This window comes from Garra rufa, chromosome 16 (assembly GCF_049309525.1).
Source record: "Garra rufa chromosome 16, GarRuf1.0, whole genome shotgun sequence".
Lineage (NCBI taxonomy): Eukaryota > Metazoa > Chordata > Actinopteri > Cypriniformes > Cyprinidae > Garra > Garra rufa.
The window spans coordinates 34,997,147-35,023,112 of NC_133376.1; the positions used below are offsets into that span (position 1 = coordinate 34,997,147).

At 37.8% G+C, this 25,966-nt stretch overlaps 1 protein-coding gene across 3 annotated transcripts in view; it reads right to left on the reverse strand.

Annotated features, from left to right (window-relative positions):
* The window catches only part of tenm2a (teneurin transmembrane protein 2a), a 311,956-nt gene that overhangs the window by 85,373 nt on the left and 200,617 nt on the right, over positions 1 to 25,966 (reverse strand). For all 3 annotated transcript variants that reach the window (XM_073820005.1, XM_073820004.1, XM_073820006.1), the window contains 2 exons: positions 24,519 to 24,756; positions 1,288 to 1,526 (listed from right to left, as the gene is read on the reverse strand). In XM_073820005.1, coding sequence (XP_073676106.1) covers positions 1,288 to 1,526; positions 24,519 to 24,756 — 477 coding nt within the window. The remainder of the gene's footprint in view (positions 1 to 1,287; positions 1,527 to 24,518; positions 24,757 to 25,966) is intronic.

A 25,966-nucleotide genomic window follows, 5' to 3' on the forward strand; every position in this document is an offset into this window, starting at 1 on the left:
CATTCCCCATAGCGTTGATGACGCAGCCAAGTTCCCGGAAGGGAACGTCTCGGGTTACGTATGTAACCCTGGTTCCCTGAGGGAACGAGACGCTGCGTCATGGACCATAATTCCCGCATCTCTGCCGCGCATCGCTTCATTCCTGGAAGCTGATGCCGGCTTCAAACGCACGTGCTTTATACTTCCTGGTCGCTTACGTCACCCCGCCGGTGACATCACTCCCGTCATCTGATTGGTTGGCAGACTACGTTCAGAGAGAGGCTCGCCAATGGCGTTCCCCATAGCATTGATGACGCAGTGTCTCGTTCCCTCAGGGAACCAGGGTTACATACGTAACCCGAGACGTTTTCTGACATACCCTAACTGTTTTGAATCGGAACACACAGATCACGCAGAGCTAGACAAGATGAGCATTTAAAATGGTTAAAAAGTATATCAATTAATTTTTTTTTTTTTTTTAAGAAAATGACGGTTTCGCTAGATAAGAACATTGAAACTGCAATTTGGAAGTTTGAAGTCCATTATGTGGAGAGAAATCCTGAAATGTTTTCCTCAAGAAACATAATTTCTTTACGACTGAAGACAGACAGACATGAACATCTTGGATGACAAGGGGGTTAGTAAAGGATCTGTAAATTTTTATTCTGGAAGTGAACCTCTCCTATAATATAAAATTATTCATGAGATCATATGATGCATTATAAGGTGCATTACAAGGCATAAGTAATGCATTAAAAATATTTTATAATGCATCACATTTATAAATATATATAAATTTCATCCCTGCGGCAGAAATGTACTTCCATAAAAATCAGAGTCTTTTTAAGAAATACGCAGGATCAAGCCAGCTGGGCATCTTAGATGCATAAAGCACAAGCTGAAACGTTGCTTTTAATAATTCAGATGTTAGCAATGTAACTGTTGAGTTCTAGTCACAGATCACCCGCTATGAGTTAGGTAACATTTCTACATTTCTCCTCAGGCACATTCAGTAATGAGCAGCATCTGGATAAAATATGCACACACATACAGTACACACACACACACGCAAACTAATGATGAATAGCCTACTTAATCTCTATATGGAATTAAATTATCTGCTTATTGCTATCACAGAATCAGTGTTTGTACAGATAGAAGTGCTCATTACAATGCCTAAATGAGTCTCTCAATTGATTATAAAAAGTGATCTAAAAAAGACAAGCTTAACATATGCAAGTACATCACAGTCAATAAAAAAGCTCATTGAAAAGCTACAAACAAAAAAGAGGGAATGAGATAGTTTACCGATGAAGTAGGACAGGAGAATGGCCAGAAGGGCGGCAGCAGCGATCGCTGACAAAGCGGCACATTTCCAGCTGCAGTACTTGGACGGCTTCTTCAGCTTGAAGGCGCTTCTGGAGAAGGTATTTCTGGGTAGGAGTCGCGGTGGAGGTGAATATACTGTGCCGGATGTCAAGGGGTAACCTGGGGATGAGCTGCTAAAGAGAGGCGTGGTCCCCGAAGAGGTCTTAAACAGGAAATGCCTGCAGAAACGAGAAAGATAAATTGCGATTTTAGTATTTCAAGCACACATGGAAGGTCACATCCATCCCCGGTATCGAATCTCCTTAGCTGCATCCTCCCTAACTAAGCTCTAAGGTACATATGTGTATGTGTGGGTGTTTGCGTTGACCGCTGAGTGTCGCAGGCGCTTGTTGGGGGTGAAGGACAGTGTATGCAGCGCCTCAGTGTGGAGCAGTGGACATATGGCACACGAACACACGGCACCGCAGGCCCATCCCGGCCCACCGAGGGACACTTACACAACAAAGTCACTCAATAATTCAAAAGCCTCCGCTCCTCTCAGGTACAACAAACACACTGTACAGAGATGCACTTCACCAAGACCATACGCAGCGGTTTGATTTTCTGGTACGGGGTCATTTCCGTCGAGCTGATGAAAAGAAAAAAATATAGACAGGAGGATATTACTGTGTACTTCACAGCGAGATTAATCATTACAGGCTCATAAACGGACTCTTGGCGCAGACAAACAGGACGTGATTTGTTAATATCCAGCCTCAGCGCAGAGACTACCGCGAGACAGAACGTATTCAGTGATCATCAGCGCTGAGCTTCCAAAAACATCATAAATGCAGTTCACAGACCACAGAGCCATGTAACAACAGCCTGGCAGGATTCCACAGAATGTTTTACACTATAGTGTGCAATTCTGAAAGATCTAACAAATGCCTCACGAATCACTTTTACCCCTGACTTGCTTTAAAAGTGTCACTTTTGTACTAAACAGAATTGTTTCCAAAACTCTCCTGCTTCCCTTGCTTTCCATTGTAATCCCGCCCTAAGCTAATGCAAAAAGAAGATCAGTAAGAGCATTTATTATCGGTAGAAGTCTATTATTTATTTGCATAGAATTTATCTCATGTCATTATAAGGCTGCCACAGGTTGCATACAAATTGTGTAACACTTCTTGCTTGTGCTTCCACATGATGTACATTTTTGAAAAATGCTACAAGTTTTATATTTGAAAATAATATTTTTGTAGACTAAAATGATGTGTTGTATAGCTGTCACAGCATGTTCAAAATTTAATAAATACAAAAAATACAAACATATGTGACCCTGGACCACAAAACCAGCCTTAAGTGGCATGGGTATATTTGTAGCAAAAGCCAAAAATACATTGTATGGGTCAAAATTATCGATATTTCTTTAATGGCAAAAATCATTCGGATATTAATTAAAGATCATTAAGTAAATTTTCTACCATAAATATATCAAATCTTAATTTTTGATTAGTAATATGCATTGCTAAGAACTTCTTTTGGAAAGAAGAATTTTTCTCAATATTTAGATTTTTTGCACCCTTAGATTCCAGTTTTTCAAATAGTTTTCTCTCAATTATTGTCTTATTTTAACAAACCATACATCAATGGAAAGCTTATTTATTCAGATTTCAGATGATGTATGAATCTCTATTTAAAAAAAAATCTAAGCTTTTGACTCATTTTGCGGTTCAGAGTCACATATAATAAAATTCATCTTAGAGAAAAAAAAGTAATTCTGCACTTACATTGTTACAGAACGCTTCTTCAAAGTGTCCTGATAAAAATAAAATGGTTGTTTCTTAAATTAAAGTTTTAATGTGCCATTAGAGTAAAACTAACTAAAATTAATACAGTTGAGGTCAAAAGTTTACATCCCCGTTTCAGAATCTGCAAAATGTTAATTATTTTACCAAAATAAGAGGGATCACATAAAATGCATGTTATTGTTTATGTAGTACTGACCTGAATAAGACATATTTTACATAAAATATGTTTACATATAGTCCACAAGAGAAAATAATAGTTGAATTTATAAAAATGACCCCATTCAAAAGTTTACATACACTTTAATACTAACACTGTGTTCTTAACTGAATGATCCACAGCTGTTTTTTGTTTAGTGATAGTCGTTGATGAGTCCCTTGTTTGTCCTGAACAGTTACACTGCCTGCTGTTTTGTAGAAAAATACTTCAGGTCCCACAATTTCTTAGGTTTTCCAGCATTTTTCTGTATTTGAACTTCCTTCCTAACAGTGACTGTATGATTTTGAGATCCATCTTTTCACACTGAGGACAATTGAGGGACTCAATATGCAAGGTTCAAACGCTTACTGATGCTCCAGAAGGAAAACAATGTTGTGTAAAAAGATCTCCAAATCATACAGTCATTGTTGTACAGGGTAAAATTGCCAAAAAATGCTGGAAAAACAAACAATTTTTTGGGACCTGAAGCATTTTTCTGAAGAACAGCAGGCAGTTGGGAGGACAAAAAAGGAATCAAGCTCAAAAAGTCATTAAAAAGTCTGTAAGACTTGTTGACTATATAGCTATATAAGTCTACTGAAGCCATACAACGATATGGGGGACAACAATTAAATAAATAAATAAATATAAACAATTTTGAAAAAAAAAAAAAAAAACTTTAAATATGCTGCAGTGAGAATGAGAGCCGCAGCAGAAGTTACAGTAGTTCATGTACTGTAGGAAGAAAGTAAGTCAGACATGAGGTTGAGTAAATGATGACAGAATTAATATTTATTGATATTTAACACTGGGAGGAAAAATGACACACTTTACCTTTAAGAAATGACATCACTCGGAAAGTAAGTGTCAGAGCGGTGTCTCTGGTGTCACACTGGTATTCTCCAGTCTCTCTTCTGTGCTGCTCTCATTAGCAGTGATACTCGCTAACATATCCTTAATGCTACAATAGATTATTGATGAAACTTGTACAATTTAGCATTGTACTTAAATAATTTAGCAGTTAATTACTGCTCTGAGCCCCATGCTGGTGTTTCCTGCCCTGCAAATGAGGACTTTCGTCTCACACCAAGCCCGGTCGTGCCAACAGCACGGATGCCGTTTTTAAAAAGAGATGTGTAAAATGGATTAGCTGCGGTCACGTTGCCGTTGTGATTAGCGTGGGGTCTGTCACGTTTTATCAGGTCCCGTTCTCTATTAAGACCAAATCGAGAGGCTGAGAGCTTTTCTGCGGTCAGGTATCTGCCTGAGAGGCTTGTCTCTGGACCGACCCCCACACCCTACCCCCCAGATACATCCGTCCCTCATACATCTAACCTACGAGGGAAACGGCCACAGGCTGCTCACTCCTGTGATCTTTAATAGCCTCTTTCCACAAGATGCCTTCCAATATCTCTGGACACGTTCCAGCGGCGGATTCCATTTCCAGAGCTGATTTTTGTTCAGTCGTGCTCCAGCCCTTCCATTACCCCCATCTCTTATCGGCCTATCCCCATACAACCCTCTATCATCCCACACTCACCCATGGATGGACAGACTGCACCCCCCTGGAATCTGGCCTGATGGGACTACAGGGGTCAGCGCCTAACGAACCCATCACCGAGGGATTTTTCCAATTTAACCTACAGTGCACATACAATGCACTCCTGAATTTTGTACTTATACACAATAGAACCAGATATTACAAAACATACTATACATTTCATATGTTGAATTCTTAAAATAAAAGCATTTACATTTCAGAGACAATACCAGTTTGTCAGTTTATGATTGTGGAGCAAAAACAGACAAAACTGAAGGGATTGCATCTGAAATGTAAGTTCAAAACATAGAAATAGCAAAAGTAGTTTCATATCGATAATTCAGAAAGTCACTTGTTTCATTTCTGAATGAGTCACTGTTTTTAAACAAATTGGTTGAAAAATTAATTACAGTAACTTTTTGGTGTTTTTGAATGAATCAGTTAAGTAAATGATTCAAAGACTGCCTTATAATGACAGTCACTTGTTTTGTTTCTGAATTAATCACAGACTTGAATGAATCAGTTGATTAAATAATATAATGACTCATAAACCAGTTTTATTTCTGAATAATTATGTGTTTTGATTGAATTAGATAAATGAATGATTTAATGAATCACTCATAAAGACAGTGACTGTATTTGGAAAAGCATATTAGCAGAATACTTTTACTATTTCAGCCATAAAATAGCAGAGGTGGACTGTAGTGAAGTATTTTTACTTTACTCATGTAAATTTAAAAATGATCTGTAGTTTATCAGAGTATTTTTCTTGGGAAAACTTTTCCTTCACTACATTTCATAAATAAAAACTTTTTTTATTTTATTTTTTTACCTTTAATACTTAAGAACATTAAAGATGTAGTCATTTCTTGTACCCAAGTAAATCTTTAAATTACTTTTACTAGTAAAAGAAAGAAAGTACTAGATTTCGAACACATTTATACACAGTCACTTGTTTTGTTCCTGAACGAATCAGCATGCTTGAATGCCTAAATCAGCTGAGTAGACAATTCAATGACTCATTTCTAAAGATAGTGACTTGTTCGCATTCCTTTCCATTAGAAATCATTGGCATAAAATAGTACTGTTAGGATTTACTAAAGATGCGCAATGAAGAATTAGCGATGAAAGGGTGTGGATGCAGTTTTAAATTTTTGCATCTAAGGAGAGTATTACAATGAATCACGCAATACGATTTGCTAACGTTTGCACTCATCATATTACTGGTAATTTCACTATTATTTAACGGCGCTGGTCATTACAGAAATTATCTGGCTGCGCCTGTGTTCTTTAATGTGTGCATTGTCAGTAAATCACACAGAATTGTCCCCTCCCATTGGCACTTGATTGTGGAATTGCACTCTAATTTGCCCTGTTTAGTAAATCTGGCCCTTAAAATCTCATAATGTCACTTATAAAGTCACTTGTTCCCACCTACTGGCAAAACAATTAAAAATTCTCACCACTAATATACAGACTTACTGTACAATCCGTCTGAAATGCACAAACACAGACTAATGGAGTGATAGCAACAGTGAAAAGTGCCAGTGCTGACAGGTTGTACTGTATACCAGCATCACGAAGACACTCTTTTAGTTCTCACACTTGATTTGTGCCATTATAGAATCGTGATTCCTTAAAAAAAAAAAACACTTCTCCAAGGCATGACGCCATACCCACCACGTCAGTCTCTGCTCATCATGCCACTAGTCTATAGGGAAAATAAACCTCAGAAGAAATACAAAAGAAAAAGATAGAGGTCTGTCCTTCACAAAAGCCACTAAGGGAGAGACGGAGAGAGTGAGAGCAGGTTGATAAACGTAATGAATGGTAATAAATGATAATAATGCAGCAGTATAATGAATGGAGGCCACATGGAGGATTCCACACGGTGGCTTTACATAACAAAGCTGTTTTTCCCCAGCTGAGAGTGACATCTACACTGCCTTAAGCCTCACTGACTCACACACATGCATGTATAACACATACACACAGTAGTGCACAAACACATGCAGATCTTCAATAATTGTGTGCATGAACCAGGAAGCTCGGTCAACAGCAGTAAAAAGAGGAATCTCGCATTCCTTCGTATTCGCATTCGCTCTCTGTAATATTCTTTCTGCCCTTCTCGCTTCCCCAATTGATGGTGTGATGCCACAGGCGGTACCTCCACCTCCAGCTTCATGCCTTTATCTGAACCCGCGTCGTCTCCTTTCGCGTCTTCCTGTCAGGTGCGACCGTGCACAAACTGTAAAGGGAAGCTAGCAGGTTACAGGTAGGCAGTAATCACGCCTGCAATGAGCAGCAGAGTGACAGGAAGGCAACCGAAGTGCACGTCTAAAAATACAGCTTCGCTTCCTGCGGGCCGCCTCCGTGTCATTCCGCCACTGTCTGAAGTCGGGCGACTCGCAAGGTCAAGTCAGTCACTTAAATGCCAAATCATTTTTACCCATGCAGAAGGTTGCAGCCACTAATTTGCCAGCTGACAGGGGTGACGGAGAGAAATTAATTAAGGTCATTTTGGAAGCGCGTGCGCTCGAGTTGAAGTGTAACTCATAGCTATTGGCTGAATCTCTATTGAAAGCTCATTTCATCTCGGGACGGTAAGGGGAAGCCGAATACGGATGGAGTGGCTTAATTGTGAAATGAAATTAAAATGCTTGATTTACAAGGCGTGCTTAATTGACAGTGATTTATGTCGAGCATTGTTTGGGAGGGAAGCTGGGGGAAGAGTTGAAGCCAAGTGAGGTGATGGGAGACGAGAAAGAGAGAGAGAGAGAGATGAGGCCAGACCAGGGGGTGGACAGCAAATAAAGAGAGGCCAGATTGAGCCCAAAAAAGGAGTGCTGACAGGGTGGGGTTATGCAGAGGACAGTCTGGAGACAATGGCAGTTTTGCACTTTTCAAAGTCCACAGGGACTGAGAAACCAGGGACATAATGATCTGAGGGAGTAACATGACTTATTTACTGGGAGAGAGGAAGTGAGAGGAGGACAGAAAGACAGAACAACGAGAGAAGAAGAGAAGACAAAAAGAGGAAAATAATTGAGAGGAGACAAAACCAGATAAAGCCAGATGAAGAGATAAGACATGAGACAAGGGATAAAGAATGGAGAGGAGGTGAGATGATGAGAAAAAGAGCTGAGAGGAGACAAGGAATGATGGATAATGTGGAAAGAAGACAACTTAGGAGATGACATAAGAGGAAATAAGCAAAGAAATAAGGAAATGCAAGAAAACAAAGATGAAAAGCAGAGGACAGGAAAGAAGATGAAGACAGGAGTTGAGAAGTGAGATAAGAGGAAAAGAGCTGACAGAAGATGAGATGAAACAAGATGAGATGTAATGTGAGGCCAGAAGAAATGAGACAAGAGGAGATAAAATAAAGAAATGAGAGGAGTCGAGAGGTAAAGACATAGGAGATAAGACCAGATGAAATTGACTAAAAGAACCAGAGGATATCAGATAAGAGAAGAGGACATAAAACTAGATACAATGAGACAAGGAGAGACAAGGAGACCTAAAGAGACAATAGAGGAGTCAAGACGAGAAGGTTGAGGAGAGGAGAGGCAGTGAGGAGAGAAAAGGAAATGAGAGGAGAAAAAATTATGAGATTATGTGATATGAGGAGGTGAGACAAGAAGAGAGGAACCAAAGTTAAAAGACTAAATAAGGACATGGGAGAAAGGGCACAAGAAGAGAAGACAAAACTAAAGAACTAGACAAGATGAGATGAGGTGAGGTGAGAAAAGCAGAGGAGAGAAGATCAAATGAGACAAAAACAGGACATAAAATGAGACGAGATGAGAAGACAAAGAGACATAAAGAGACAATAAGGGAAGTTGAGACAAGAAGGGTCAGTGAGGAGAGGCAAGGAAATAAGAGAAGAAAAATAGATGAAATGAGGAGATATGAGAGGAAATTAGACATGAAGATAAGACAAGGAGAGATTAACCAAAGTGAGGAGACTAAATGAGGACATAGCAGAACGGACACAGGAAGAGAAGACAAAACAAAAAAACTAGAGAACATGAGATGAGGCGAGAAAAGCAGGGGAAAGGAGATAAAACAAGACAAGAATAGGACATAAAATGAGACACAACAAGATGAAGAGAGACAAGGAGACCTAAAGAGACAATAGAGGAGTCAAGACAAGAAGGTCCAGTGAGGAGAGGCAAAGAAAAGCGAGAAGAAAAAATGATGATACAAAAGATGAAATGAGGCGATGTGACAGGAGATGAGACAAGAAGAGATGAGACTACATGAGGGCATAGGAGAAAGGACACAAGAAGAGAAGAGGAAACAAAAGAACTAGACAAGATGATATCAGAAAATCAGAGGAGAGGAGATAAATTGAGACAAGAAAAGGAATAAAATGAAATAAAGAGATGAAGGCAGACAAGGAGACCTAAGGAGACAAGAGAAGAGTGAGAGGAGAGGCAAAGAAATGAGAGGCAAAAAAAGACGAGGAGACAAATGATGAAATGAGGTGATATGAGAGGAGAGGAGAAGAAATGAACCAAACTGAGGAGACAGTAGGACATAGGAGAAAGACACAAGAAGAGAAGACAAAACAAAAGAACTAGAGAAGATGAGATGACATGAGGTGAAAAAAGCAGAGGAGATGAGATGAGATGGGACAAAAACATGAGTAGAGACAAGGAGACCAGATGAGAGGTGATTTAAAGAGGAGATAAAATGAGACAGGATAAGATGAGAAGAGGACAGATCAAGACACTTCATGAAATGTGATTAAATTAGACGAGACAAAACAAGATTATATAAGATGAGGAAGAGTAGAGAGAAGAAGAGAAGAGAGTAGGAAAAGAGGAGAAAAAAGAAAGGAAAAAGATCAGCTCAGGTACTTTCTGTACGTTTTCTGCAGGCGCTGATGAAGTCATTGTTGAGGTCATAGTATGTGTCGTGTGCATGAGCTGATTAATGACCATGCCTCAGTCAGACAGGTGTGTGTTCTCACTTTATATGTGTGTGTGCGCTCGTGTCATTGAGCCCTGTTAAATATGCATAGCTGAAAACGGCCCCTGCCACTCATTAGTTGTGACAGCCCCAGAAGACCCCTCATCACCAAACATGTAGTTAGTGTCAGACACCAGTGTTTATTTATTCATTTTTAACTTTCCATTTCCAGATCTATCCCTCATTTAGCTGTCTGATCTCACACTCGCTGCCCACACGCCTCTGATTGACACCCTCATTATATACATCACTTTTCCACTTTAAATAACCAACATCAGCGCCTATCAAGACAGGTAAGTGACCGCGGTCATGAAATACCTCTCTGTGCATGCTGTAATAGGAGTAAAATACTTTTTTAACTGCTTTTTCTTTTTTGGAACGCCCACATCCCAAAACACCCAGCATGAGAACAGACAGTTCACCGAGACAAGTTTTGCCATGACCTGAATGACACTTTGTTCAGCTTTGTGAAACTTTGTTTGTCTCCCTATTCCCCTCCTGCAATCCGACTATGGGCGATGGTAGTCTAAACACCAAAACAAAGGTCTCCGAAAACTTTTCTAATTATGTTTGCTAGGATTGCGGCGCCATATCCAGAATTTGATCTGCGTGCGGCACGAGCAGAGAGAGGGCCCATAAATCTTCAGCGAGCTGCGGGCACCTGTATTCTGATTGGCTCCCGTTAGGATAACAAATTGGCCTCGGAGCGCAGCTGAGAATTTAAATCTGCCCCACACAGATACCTTGGCAACCACTGATGAAGTCTGAGAGAGAAAGAGAAAGAGGGAGGGGGAAAAATAGAGGGAAAGAAAGAGAAGAGACAGACTTTCGTGTTGTTCACTTCTCAGCCTGAGCTCAGGAATTCAAACAATTTTCTTTTAGGACAATTTTCCTGCTTTTATTCTGCCTTAAAAGCTGCATTTATAGCCTAAAATTGCACAACAATTCTCCTTGCCTCTTTTCCTGAGAAAAAAAAAAAGAATAAAAAAAGAGTAAACTATGCAAACTGCATTTTTATGAAGGACAAAAGTAGAACATGCCACAAAATGTGCAATAAAGGCCAATCACAATTTAGTATGCAAATAATATAGTGCCATCTTTAAGATTCTGTCAATTTTACTGTTGTTGCACGTGAAATCCAGTCATTTCAATAGGAATCCACGTGAGGCCACAACATTTCCCAATGCAGATTTCATCTAGACTCACTTTGTTGAACAACAGAGAACTGCATTTGTTTGAAGTTTGAAGGTTTTGATTCATAGGATAGGACAATATTTGGCCAAGATGCAGCTATTTGAAAATCTGGAATCTGAGGGTGTGAAGAAAATTATGTTTTTATATGAGAAAAATAATATATTTTGATATATTTACGGTACAGAATTTACAAAGTATCTTCATGGAACATGATCTTTACTTGGCATAAAAAAAAAAAAAAATCAATAATTTTGACCCATACAATGTTTTGTTGTCTATTGCTACAGTACAAATATAACCGTGCTACTTAAAGGAGAAGTTCACTTCCAGAACAGAAATTTACAGATAATGCACTCACATTATATCATAATGTTAATGTCTTTCTTTCTTCAGTCGCAAAGAAACTGTTTTTTGAGAAAAACATTTCAGGATTTTTCTCCATATAGTGGACCTTTATGGAGAAACACTATATGGAGAAAAATCCTGACAGTTTTCCTCAAAAAAAAAAAAAAAAAGGAAAAAAAGAAAGAAAGACATGAACATATTGGATGACAAGGGGGTGAGTACATTATCTGTTAATTTTTGTTCTGGAAGTGAACTTTTCCTTTAAGACTGGCTTTGTGGTCCAGGGTCACATTTGGAATGACAAACGTTTACAAATATATAGTTTTCCCCCAAAAAAAGACACTTTAAATGTATATGTGTTAATGCTAGTTTTAACACATTTAGTCCCTTCCCGTAATATGTGAAATGGGAATAGTTTTAAGTCAGTGTGAGATTTCCATGGCAAACTTTGAATAAACTTGAACACATTTAACACAAATTCTTAACTATCTAGTGAAGTTATCTAAAATACTAAAAATACATGAGTAGAGCCTGTGCATGAAGTAGTTGTGCTGAAAAGTGTGAGGGGATAAAAAGCATGAGAAAGACTGCAAGCGCTATAATTAATCATTCACAAGAATCATCTTCTGAGGTCAAAAATTACATTGGCCATAACTAATGGAGGTGAACTGATGCAACATCCAAGTGTAGAAAATAACCGCAGAGGCATCTGGTTCAAGGAGTTCACGGACCTGTGAATGTGTGCACAGCATATCGCACAAGTCAAATTGAATCTCTGATATCTGCACAAACAGACAAATCAAATTCTCTGGTGGCACACGGACCCAAACTCGTCGTTAAGAAGTTGACACAGGACCCTGCTGCAAAAACACACACACAAAAATAAACACCAGCCGGGCTGTATCCGCAACACACACCTCCAAAAACATCCCCCACGCCACGCATGTGAAAGCGCTGCTCTTCTTTGGCTCAATTGTGATATTGCGACCTGCTTGGGAATCTAATTTGAGTGTGCACGAGTCTGTATGGAAGGAGAAGAGAGCAGCTCGCGGCGTCCCGAGATGAGAGTAAAATTGAAGCAGGCATCAGCTGGTGAAGAGGCCTCACTCCATGATTGGAAATAAGCCTTCACAGGACCGGGCCATCTTCAGTCATTTATGCTGCCGAAAACCGATTCCACCCTCCTCCTTGTTTTCCGATCTCTCCCTCTAACTCCTTCCCAGCCGAAGCAATCTCTCGGATCCTCCCCCTCCCCCCCCCCCAGCTTGTCTCTCTCCTCTCCCTCTACCTGTCTGACAACTGCATACTTTGGCAATCAATCTTGCAGTGCTGGCAGCTGTGCAGGCACCTCTCAGAGAAAGGTTTGGTTTTCTACTTTAGGAGGTAAGCCCTGACCTATAAAATAACAGAATTTACATAGAGGACACACACACTGGGTTGTGTGTTCTTGTCTAAATGGCTCAGGGTGTTAATCTGTAGGTGGAATATTCAGGGTAATCAATCTAAACCCCTTTAAAAGTCATCCACCTAAACAGAAACAGGTATGACCTCCAATTCCAAGAAGAAAGAAAAATATTCTTTGCTTTTAAATGTCATGCTACTCACTCTTTCTGAGTCACAAGACCATCCGGATAGAGATTATATTCCCATATATTTCTTTTTGTGTCTAACCTTCTATAGCAGGGGTCACTTTAGACAAAACGTTATAAGCACTAATGTGATAGATCAATGTTAAATTTGTTGTTCATTGTTAGAAATATACAGTAAACACGTCTTACATTTGCATGTTGAAAGTACTTTTTCAATAATGCTCATCACACAATCTTACTGTATTTAGTTTTGCGGTAGATGGAGACACAAAAGGCACAACTTAATCAGATAAACTAAATGTTCCACATGTAAACTTATCTCTTCAGTTTTTTGAGTCCAAGACACTACAAACACAATTTACATACTTTATATTTAAAGCCTACTGGGTTTGAAATAAAAGCAGGATGAGTTAGACATGGAGCAACAATGTTGTTTTTGGATGCAATGTTAGCCAAAAAAAAAAAAAAAAAAAAAAAAAAAATGACAAAAACAAAACATAAAACAAATGTATCAAAATAGTATTTTTAATATATAAGAAAACAATATTTAATTAAAAAAAATATATATCAGTTAAAATAAATATAGTTTTTAATAAAATATGATATATAAAGTAACTATATTTAAAAAAAAAAAGCTTTAAATTCATTCATATTTGAGTCTTTACAAATTATATACAGTAAGTCTATATGTGACCATAATGGTCTTTTTTTTTTAAACTGAGATTTATACAAAAGTTGAATAAATACGCTTTCCATGGTTTGGCCAAGATACATTTGAAAATCTGAATTCTGAGGAAAATAATCTTGGGGGAAAAAAATCTAAATATCGAGAAAATCACCTTTAAAGTTGTCCAAATTAAGTTCTTAGCAATGCATATTACTAATAAAAAAAGTTTTGATATGTTATTGGTTTACAAAATATCCTCATGGAACAAAGTCACAAATAAATAATTGAGAATTAAAAAAAAAAAAAAAAAACTAAATAATTAAAGAACCAATTAACCAACTAAATTAATTCACTCAGCAATATCTACCTTGGCAATATTGGTCAATTCAAAATTGAATTTTAATTTAGTAATACAAGATGCTTACTTTAAAGTTTAATGTTTATTCCAGGAATATGGTGGCATAATTGTAATATTTTATTTACATTATTTCTTAAATTTATTTCCAAGATAAAATTGCATAAATCTTGAGGGATAAAACCTTTTCTCAAAATATAGCTATTCTCACAATTTTAGGATTTCCTGATAATTATAATAAAACCCTTGAGGAAAAATCAGTAATATATTTTTTTTAAATAAGTCTCTTATGCTCAGTAAAGTTAAATTTATTTGATCAACAATACAGAAAACAAAGTTATATTATAAAATATTACTGCAATTCAAAATAACAGTTTTCTATTTTAATATATTTTAAAATATAATTTATTTCTGTGATTCAAAGCTGAATTTTCATCAGTCATTACTCTAGCCTTCAGTGTAACATGATCCTTTAGAAATCATTCTAATATGCTGATTTACACTCACCTAAAGGATTATTAGGAACACCATACTAATACGGTGTTTGACCCCCTTTCGCCTTCAGAACTGCCTTAAATGTGGCATTGATTCAACAAGGTGCTGAAAGCATTCTTTAGAAATGTTGGCCCATATTGATAGGATAGCATCTTGCAGTTGATGGAGATTTGTGGGATGCACATCCAGGGCACGAAGCTCCCATTCCACCACATCCCAAAGATGCTCTATTGGGTTGAGATCTGGTGACTGTGGGGGCCATTTTAGTTCAGTGAACTCATTGGCATGTTCAAGAAACCAATTTAAAACGATTCAAGCTTTGTGACATGGTGCATTATCCTGCTGGAAGTAGCCATCAGAGGATGGGTACATGGTGGTCATAAAGGAATGGACATGGTCAGAAACAATGCTCAGGTAGGCCGTGGCATTTAAACGATGCCCAATTGGCACTAAGGGGCCTAAAGTGTGCCAAGAAAACATCCCCCACACCATTACACCACCACCAGCAGCCTGCACAGTGGTAACAAGGCATGATGGATCCATGTTCTCATTCTGTTTACGCCAAATTCTGACTCTACTATTTGAATGTCTCAACAGAAATCGAGACTCATCAGACCAGGCAACATTTTTCCAGTCTTCAACTGTCCAATTTTGGTGAGCTCGTGCAAATTGTAGCCTCTTTTTCCTATTTGTAGTGGAGATGAGTGGTACCCGGTGGGGTCTTCTGCTGTTGTAGCCCATCCGCCTCAAGGTTTTGCGTGGTGTGGCTTCACAAATGCTTTGCTGCATACCTCGGTTGTAAAGAGTGGTTATTTCAGTCAAAGTTGCTCTTCTATCAGCTTGAATCAGTCGGCCCATTCTCCTCTGACCTCTAGCATCAACAAGGCATTTTCGCCCACAGGACTGCCGCATACTGGATGTTTTTCCCTTTTCACACCACTCTTTGTAAACCCTAGAAATGGTTGTGCGTGAAAATCCCAGTAACTGAGCAGATTGTGAAATACTCAGACTGGCCCGTCTGGAACCAACAACCATGCCACACTCAAAATTGCTTAAATCACCTTTCTTTCCCATTCTAACATTCAGTTTGGAGTTCAGGAGATTGTCTTGACCAGGACCACACCCCTAAATGCATTGAAGCAACTGCCATGTGATTGGTTGATTAGATAATTGCATTAATGAGAAATTGAACAGGTGTTCCTAATAATCCTTTAGGTGAGTGTATTATCATTGTTGGAAAAAGTTGTGCTTCTTAATGTTTTTGGAACCTGTGATATTTTTTTTCAGAATACTTTGAGGAATAAAAAGTGCACAGACTGTCTGCATTTATTTTAATGAAAAATAATCAATAATCAGTTTAGAAAAAGTTAAGCACAGGACAGTGAAGACAAAAAACTAAAAAGGAGATGAAGAGAAAACTTGTAGTGAAGGGAAAAGAACCCATTCATATGGGAACCCATGTCATTTCTAGCTCTCAACTGACTATGCATTGCACAGCGCCCCACACATTCACTTCTCTGTCCGCAAAAAAGTAACAAGAAAAGTGCAGACCAAAAGCTTCCTCTGAAAGTCTCAGGAGCATGGCATCACAGAAGCCTGCTGTTGCATCACAAGGCTGGAGATTTTCCTCCAAACTTTCTCTCTTTGGTTTCTAAAACTGCAGAGGTGGATGCGGTCAGTGTTCTTCTCTTCTGTAGAGGGAGAGGCAGGCAGTGTGTGAAAGTTCTCTCTCTGTTGCTGTTGATACAAAAATAAAAATAGGCCTATTAACTTTAGTGTGTCGGCTTAGTGCTGTGTGACCCAGAGGCGAGAGGAGATGAGCCTCTGCAGACACAGACTCCTCGAGCCTCCATCTCTCCACACTGAGGAACTGAGCGCCTGTCTGTCCATGTGACATTCTGTGCTATTTACACAGCTGAACACATCTCTGATCTATTCGGCTACTTAATGTGCTGAATCCCATTTTAAGCAAAATATGGCAGCTATTTTTTTTTATTATGTATTTGATTTCATTTCAAATTGGCTTTTATGTTCTTTTAGGGATCATTATTTTCCCCCATGAAGTCAGCTTATAACAACTGTCAAGGTTTCTTGCACTAAAAACTTATCTTAATTTAGCTTCACATGACCATGTGTTTACCCTGACAGTTGTTTGCAGATAAACATTTATTTTTAATGAAAGTAACTGAAATTTACCCAGCAATTTTGGGTAAAACTGGAACGCAAATCTTTAGAGATATAATTTAGGTAATAAACAGTATAAATGGGGCATCAGAATTAAACTGCTACTGCATCTACTGTACCTCAAAATGAAGCTGAGAGTTTTATGCATTATTATTTTACAGAAGAGGGGCCAAGTTAAAATAGTTAAAAAAGAGGACAACATACAAACACAAGACTAATAATAGTTTGTAATATCAAAACTGAATTTTAATCTAGTAATGCAAGATGTTAATTTTAAAGTTGAATGTTTATTCTAGGAATATGGTGACATAATTTTTATATTTTATTTGAGTTTATTCTCAAGACAAAATGGCATAAATCTTGAGATATTAAAACTTTTCTCAAAATATAGCTTATTTAAATATGGCTATTCTCACAGTTTTACGATTTCATGATAATTATCATAAAACCCTTGAGGAAAAATCTGTAAGATTTTTAATGCTTTTTAAAAAAGTTAAAAAAAGCAAAAATACAGAAAACAAAGGTATATTATGAAATATTATTGCAATTTAAAATAACAGTTTTTTATTTAAATATACTTTAAAATATTATTTATTTCTGTGATGCAAAGCTGAATTTCATCATTACCTCAGTCTTCAGTGTAACATGACCCTTCAGAAATCATTCTAATATGCTGATTTATTATCAATGTTCGAAAAAGTTGTGCTTCTTAATATTTTTTTGGAATCTGTGATATTTTTTCAGAATTCTTTGATGATTAAAAAGTTAAAAAGAACAGCATTTATTCAATATAGTAAACTTTTCTAACAATATAAATCTTAACTATCACTTTTCCATAACACATCCTTGCTGAATAAAAGTATTGATTTCTTTCAAAGAAAGAAAGAAAGAAAGAAAGAAAGAAAGAAAGAAAGAAAGAAAGAAAGAAAGAAAGAAAGAAAGAAAGAAAGAAAAAATGTACTGACCCTAAACTCTGAATGACAGTGTATATTGTTATAAAAATTTTGTTTTCTTTTATTCATCAAAAAATCCTGAAAAAAGTATTACAGGCTCCAAAAAATAATAAATAAATAAATAACAGCACAACTGTTTCCGACATTAATAATAAATCAGCATATTAGAATAATTTCTGAAGGATCATGTGACACTGAATACTGGAGTAATGATGCTGAAAATTCAGTTTTTTATCACTAGAATAAATTCTAAATTTTTAAAGTATATTAAAATAGAAAACCACTATTTTAAATAGCAATAATATTTCACAATATTACTGTTTTTTCTACATATTTAATCAAATAAATGCAGCTATGATGAGCAGAAAAGACTTCTTTAAAAAAACATTAAAATTTCTCTATTCTCAAAATATAATTTCTGTAAATATAGCTATTCTCCCAATTTGATTTCACTTTTGTTTTTTCCTTAAAAAAAGTGAGTTTAATTTATTATAATTATTATAAAACCTTTGAGGGTAAAAATCCTTCCTTTTTTCCTGGGCTCTAATCCACTTCCAGAGTATTTTAAAGGAATAGTTCACCCCAAAATTTAAATTTTACCATTATTTGAACATTGAAATCATACCAATCCAATGCCCATATGCTGTTATTATTTTATTTTTTTTAACAAAATGTGGGTTTCAAAAAGGTGGGTAAATAATGACAGTGTTTTCATTTTGGGGTGAACTATTTCTTAAGCACATAATCAAACGACATATGTAAAAGAGCCTGTGGATCACTGTCTCTGAGGTTAACACTAACACTTGTGACCATAGTGAAGTGAACAGGCACTTGCAGGATTCCACTGAGAAGGCCCACAAACCCGCCTGTTGCCTGGGAATGGTGTGTGCAATGCTGGCCGATGCCAGCACAGATCCTGGGTGGTCTGCTGGTGGTCCAATCTGTACTTGTGAGTTCTCTATATCACGCATGCTCGCCACACTTCAGAGTCTCCGCAAATGCGATGAGTAATGCAGTTAATGAATGTGAATATATTGGAAATGAGTTTGTGAATTACACGTGCGTGTGCGTGTGTGTGACAGGTGGCCCATCTGCATTGACAGAACCCCAATTAAAAAGCTGCAGTGAGAGGGGCGGGGCCTGCTAGCAGGGGAACGGGGAGAGGGGCCAGAGTTTGGGCCGGCTTCCTGGCTTGGTGAGGTTTGGATTGGTGTGGGGAGTGTGGTTCTGTCTCAGCAGATGGCAGGCTTAGTGCTGCTGGGTAGTCCTGATGGCTTCAGTACAGGAGCCCATTCGAACACACCTGAGCATCCACGACTCAATGCCGAACGGCAGGCATTCATTTTAGGGCTGCTTCGTAATTTTACGAGCAAATGAGGAAGGATTGTCTGACAATTATCCAGTGCCAGTTAGCTGTCTAAATATTACCCAGCCATAAAGCCGATAGATATTACACATTGGCAACTTCCACTGATTTATGACGGCGGCGCAGAAAACCGAAGGACAAAATGCAATGCTGAAACCCAGTGGAGTTTCCCGACGAGAATAGTTTAAGAAATATCATCATTTGTCACCTGTCAGGGTTAGTGCTGCTTAACATAGCAAAGGTTTAAAACAATAGAATTTGTGGAGTGATATTATAAACAACTTCATTTATGGATTAATTTAGGTATTTACATTTATAGTAAATTATAAGTATTAATATACATATAGATACATTGGAATAATTTAGATTTTTTAAGGTTTTTTGAAAGACGCCTCATGCTCACAGAGACTTGCATTAATGTATCAAAAATACAGTAAAACAGTAATATAATATAATTGAAATACACTACCAGTCAAAAGTTTTTGAACAATAAGATATTTTGTTTTTTAAAGAAGTCTCTTCTGCTGCCCAAGCCTGATTTTTTTTTGATCCACAATACAGCAAAAGCAGTAATATTGTGAAATAGTTTTATTATTTATAGGGGTCGTATTATGCTCTTTTACAAAGTCTTTATTTTGTTTTGGGGGTGTACTTGAACATGCTCTCATGCTTGGTGGTTCGAAAAACTTTTTCAGATTATTACAATAGCTTTCTACCCTGGCTGGCACAAACAGCTCGATTAGTTGCGGGTTCCGCCTTCCGAAAAACCAAATGTATTGTGATTGGTCAGCGGTCCCACTGCGTTGCGATTGGCAAACAGCGTAGACCACGTTCCGCCTGCTGCGCCCCTTCCCAAAGCAGCAAAGTAGATTAAAGTGATTCTTACATTTTAAATCTGGATATTTTTCTTACAAAAACACATCGGATCGCTAAAGGAGGCATTTACAATTTTTTTTTTTTTAATCCTACTGGTAAAAAACTTTTGACTGGTAGTGTATATTTTAAAATTTAATTTCTTCCTGCGATGCAAAGCTGAATTTTCAGCATCATTACTCCAGTCTTCTGTGTCACATGATCCTTCAGAAATCATTCTAATATGCTGAAAACAGAGACTTAATAAGAGACTTCTTTAACATTCTATTAAAAAAAGGTTACTGTGTGTGAATGTGTAAATAATGAATATGCTTTGAGGTGTAGCATTAATTCAAATTAAAATCCAGTGAAATGTGAGAATGACTAATTAAATATAACACAAATTGTATTTATTAGCATATGAGCATAAACTATTTGAAATAATGATGCTTAATAAATTATGTTTACAAACGTCTTAATTCTAAACATTCTAAACAATTTTTAATGGCATGATCAGGAACAAAACAAACCTAAATTTGCTGCTCTGATATTACATTCTCATATATATATTCATTGTAGCTGTTTATAATTTTTTTTCCCCACTGGATATTCTTTGCTCACAGGGTTTTCAACCTTCAGGCGGCCCTGAGGGCATTCCAGGGGGTCCATGCAGAAAATAAATAAAACATAAAGAGCTGTAATGTTGGCATTTCTATTAGCCAAATTCTAAATAAAGATCTATTTGCATTTTATAATAAGTTTAATGTTCTTAATGAACGTTATTATAATGTCTTACAGAGAAAATTAGCATTTTAATATGGGGAGTCCCTATTTTGGCTGAGAGTCTGGCTGGGGGGAGGCCTCTGGATCTGTAAAGATTGAAAAGCCCTGACAGAGACCACACGAAACATCTTTTAGGTAAATTCTGATGAGGAAGGTGCCAATGGGCGTTTCCTCATAATCAGCAGCACAAAGAAGCCAATCAAACACAGCTGGCAATTATCGCCCGAGGTCACAGACATATTGTCAGTGTATGTGTGCATCACAGGGTGACCCTGAATGGAACAAAACCTTGTCAGTCTCCAATCCTGTACACAGCAGCCCCAAAGCATTCATGTCTGAGTGCTGGATGGCCCATGCTGACATACAGGACAGCCTATCAGCCCTGCTTTAATTACAGCCAGTCAGGAACCTGCATTTCCAACAGGCCTGAGACCTGTCCTGGTGAATTAAACATGCAGCCCAGCCTCATGAATAGTGCATGCGGGTATGCTGCTTCTCTGATCTGGGAACAGAGGAGGTGACCCTCTGCCCAGCAGGAGAAACATACAGAGAAAGAAAAAAGAGAGAGTGTGTGAATGAGAAAGCTGAGGCGCAGGGGTGAGTGAATGTGTACGCATGAGAGACAGAGCATTTGTATTTGAGGGAACTATGAATGCTAATACTCTGCTAATAGCAGTGCATGCATAATACAGTGTGCATGTGTGATCTGTAAGCTCACACAAGTGTATGTATGTTTTAAAATGTATTGAGCAAGGAGACATTTATAAATATTAAATACATTTACAATGTTCTAACGTCAAATACATTTCTATTCATAAAAAACAACCAAAACAAAAACAACAACTCTGATAATTCAGCTTTGCATAACAGCAATAAATAACACTATTGTATGTATGCATTTTTGTTCAAATAAAAAAGCCGTTTTTAAAAATATTCATAAGATACTTCCTTTGAAAATATATAAAAAACTTGTTTAGTAACACTAGTATAGGGACCAATTCACAATGTCAACAAGTTACTTATTAGCATGCATATTACTAACATATTGGCTGTTTATTAGTACTTATAAAGCACATATTCTGCATGACAATATTCTTCATTTCTAATCTTAACCAATACCTAAACTTAACTTCTACCTCACTAACTATTATCAAGGAGTGAATTAGGAGTTTATTAAGGCAAAAGTCATAGTTTATGGTTTGTTACTGAGAAATGCACCTTAAAATAAAGTGGGACCACTTGGGTACTTGTTTATACATTATATAATATATATAATTGCAAAAATAAATGCAGATTGCAAAATGCAAATTCAAATTGATACATTTTGAGAGCTGTGAAATCGATTAATCATGATTAATCGCATCCAAAATATTGTAAAAGTTTGTGTTTACATACTGTAATGTGTGTGTACTGTGTAAATATATATGTATAATGTACAGTCGTGGCCAAAAGTTTTGAGAATGACACAAATATTAGTTTTCACAAAGTTTGCTGCTAAACTGCTTTTAGATCTTTGTTTCAGTTGTTTCTGTGATGTACTGAAATATAATTACAAGCACTTCATCCGTTTCAAAGGCTTTTATCGACAATTACATGACATTTATGCAAAGAGTCAGTATTTGCAGTGTTGGCCCTTCTTTTTCAGGACCTCTGCAATTCGACTTGGCATGCTCTCAATCGACTTCTGGGCCAAATCCTGACTGATAGCAACCCATTCTTTAATAATCACTTCTTGGAGTTTGTCAGAATTAGTGGGTTTTTGTTTGTCCACCCGCCTCTTGAGGATTGACAACAAGTTCTCAATGGGATTAAGATCTGGGGAGTTTCCAGGCCAACGTTTTGGTCCCCGAGCCACTTAGTTATCACTTTTGCCTTATGGCACGGTGCTCCATCGTGCTGGAAAATACATTGTTCTTCACCAAACTGTTGTTGGATTGTTGGAAGAAGTTGCTGTTGGAGGGTGTTTTGGTACCATTCTTTATTCATGGCTGTGTTTTTGGGCAAAATTGTGAGTGAGCCCACTCCCTTGGATGAGAAGCAACCCCACACATGAATGGTCTCAGGATGCTTTATTGTTTGCATGACACAGGACTGATGGTAGCGCTCACCTTTTCTTCTCCGGACAAGCCTTTTTCCAGATGCCCCAAACAATCGGAAAGAGGCTTCATCGGAGAATATGACTTTGCTCCAGTCCTCAGCAGTCCATTCGCCATACTTTTTGCAGCAGATTAATCTGTCCCTGATGTTTTTTTTGGAGAGAAGTGGCTTCTTTGCTGCCCTTCTTGACACCAGGCCATCTTCCAAAAGTCTTGGCCTCACTGTGCGTGCAGATGCGCTCACACCTGCCTGCTGCCATTCCTGAGCAAGCTCTGCACTGGTGGCACTCCGATCCCGCAGCTGAATCCTCTTTATGAGACGATCCTGGTGCTTGCTGGACTTTGTTGGATGCCCTGAAGCCTTCTTAACAGTGCAGTGGAAAATTTTTTTCGGGATTAAGTTAATTTTCATGGCAAAGAAGGACTATGCAATTCATCTGATCACTCTTCATAACATTCTGGAGTATATGCAAATCGCTATTATAAAAAGCAGCAACTATTCCAATTTTCAATATTTATGTAATTCTCAAAACTTTTGGCCACGACTGTAAATGTATATAAATACATACACATTTTAAACATATATGTAATATATATTTATATATATAATATAAATCATTTATAAATATAAATAAGTCCTTCCAAAATGATTAATTGCGATTAATCACATTTAAAATAAAAGTTAGTTAATGCATTTTGTATATTTATATATGTAGTATACACACACACACATATGTGACACTGGACCACAAAACCAGTCTTAAGTAGCACGGGTATATTTGTAACAATATTAAAAATTATGTATGTGTCAAAATTATCGATTGTTCTTTCATGACAAAAATCATAAGGATATTAAGCATATATTATGTTCCATGAAGATATTTTGTAAACTTCCTACTGTTAATAAAATGTTTTGATTAGTAATAAGCATTGCTAAGAAGTTCATTTGGACAACATTTTAACTTTATTTTCACCCTCAGATTGTATATTTTCAGATAGCTGTATCTTGGCCAAATATTGTCATATGCTAACTAACCATACATCAGTGGAAATGATGTATAAATTTCAATTAAAAAAAATTGACCCTTATGACTAGTTTTGTGGTCTAGGGTCATATATTATGTAAACACAAACCTTTATTTTGGATGCGATTAATTGCGATTAATCGATTTGACAGTCCTTATTTTTACCTATTTAATTACTTCTGTAATTTTACAACATTACAGAGCTAAACGCAGAAATTGGAAGAAAAATGTTTTCTAAAGACTAGGACTGTCGAAACGCATAAATTGCTTCCATCCAACTCATAACACTCCCAGAATTTTAATAAAAACAACTCCTTGGATTGAGACACAATTTCTGTCAGATCGCACTCAATAATCTTGCTCTCTGGGGGGCACAAAGAAATTGTTTTGTCAGAATTAGGATATAACCTGCTATTTGAATGCTCCTTTCTGTGAGAAATGTGTTTCTAACCACTGTGTTTTTCACTGTGTGACAGTGAAGTTTCCTGAATGCAAAACTGCCATTTATTTCCATTTAGATTCGGTTCTCTAATCTAGAGAATCGAACAGTCTTTCAAGAGGGCTGAGATAAAACACATCAAACAATTAAACACCTATTGTGTCTGTTACTCATATTGTGTCCAAAATGTAATTTACTCATTGTTAATTTCTTAATTACGCTGAGCTGTGTTTCCCAAAAGCATCGTTAGCCAATTATGCTCGGAAGTTATGTTCAATTCTGTTGGTAACGACTGAACTAGCGACCTTAGTTGCTTTAGGGAAACGCACACCAGATGTGCTGTGTGCAAAAAGTGACCACTGACCTGGTCTCCAATGGGACGTTGCTGTTGAGCACCCAGCTGTCCTGCAGCTGCACTGACTCGGGTGTGGTGGGCCCTTCGCCCGGGGCGGATGGAGGGGCGTGGATGGGGTTGCGTCGGCCACTCAGTGTGTTGCGGTTGAGGGAGTTGGCCGAGGACTGGTGGTGCGACAGCGTCTGGTGGTTGTGCGGTGGAGGGATGGGCGGCCGCAGAGTGGACTGGCTGTGATGGTTTGGAGCTCCTGGGGAAAAATGATTGAAAAACCCTTTTATCAGGCTGTCAATCAATTATCAATTGGCAATGTCAAAAACTGTGTTAAGCGATGCAGGAAATGCGAACAGAATAACGGCACTGTGAGGGTGAAGTGCAATCAGAATAAACATCAAATCAGGGACGAAAGGACGGTCTCGGTGATGACAGCCTGCCAAAGCTGTTTGTGTTATTATTCTTTCTTTCCGAATTCACATGCAGACGTTCCGAGGCGGCAGGAAGCCCCTAAAACACTCAACCACCCAGCTTGTTAAGACGCTTGTCAGACAGGAAACTCCTGTCTTCTCTTTTTAAGCTGCGCCGGCGTTGCTGGATGCTGTGTTTTCGTACCTCATGAAGCAGCATTAATTGACGTTGTTTGGCTCGGTGTAATCCTTAATGCAGCTTGAATTTGGTGCATGAATCTGCAGGAAGCGCCGGCTCTGTTTGACTCTTTTACTGCGAAACACTTTGTACATGGACACAACTGTGGAGCGAGGCTCTTCACTTCAGGGCTGCTTTGTGAGAGGTAACCTGTGGTGCTTGGGAAACGTCTGGCATGTAATTTTAAAGCAAAAAGAAAACAAATCTCTCTATCATGTTACATTTATTACTCTTGTCTATCAGAGGAAAACCGAAAGAGAGAGCGGGGAGGAGGCCAGACAAGAAGCATCAAACATGCCCCTAATAATGTTTTCCCATGAAACACAGAGTAATGCAATAAAGATGAACCTCCCAATCCAAGTTTTCTTCCCACCAGCACCCAAAACCATTTCCATTTTCTCAGCCTGCCCATCTCATGCTTGTTGATCCATGACAGTTGCCTGAGAGCGAGCGCCACGGCCTGATCCCCTGTCTATTGCTGTCAGGAGTCTGATCAGTACGAGCAGATGGGCTAAAAGAAAACATGAATCAGGCCTACAAAGAGACTCACATGCTTCCTACACTGCAAAAAGTTATTTTCTTAGTGTTTTTGTCTTATTTTCCAGTACAAATATCTAAATGTTCTTAAATCAAGATACATTTACTTCAGGGATAGTTCAACCAATAATGAAAACTCTGTCATCATTTATTCACTGTCAAGTTGTTCCAAACCTGTACAAGTTTTTTTCTTCTTTTGAACACAAAAGAAGATATTTTGAAGAATGCTGGTAAACAAACAGCTGCCGGTAGCCATTGATTTCCATAGTATGGAAAAAAAT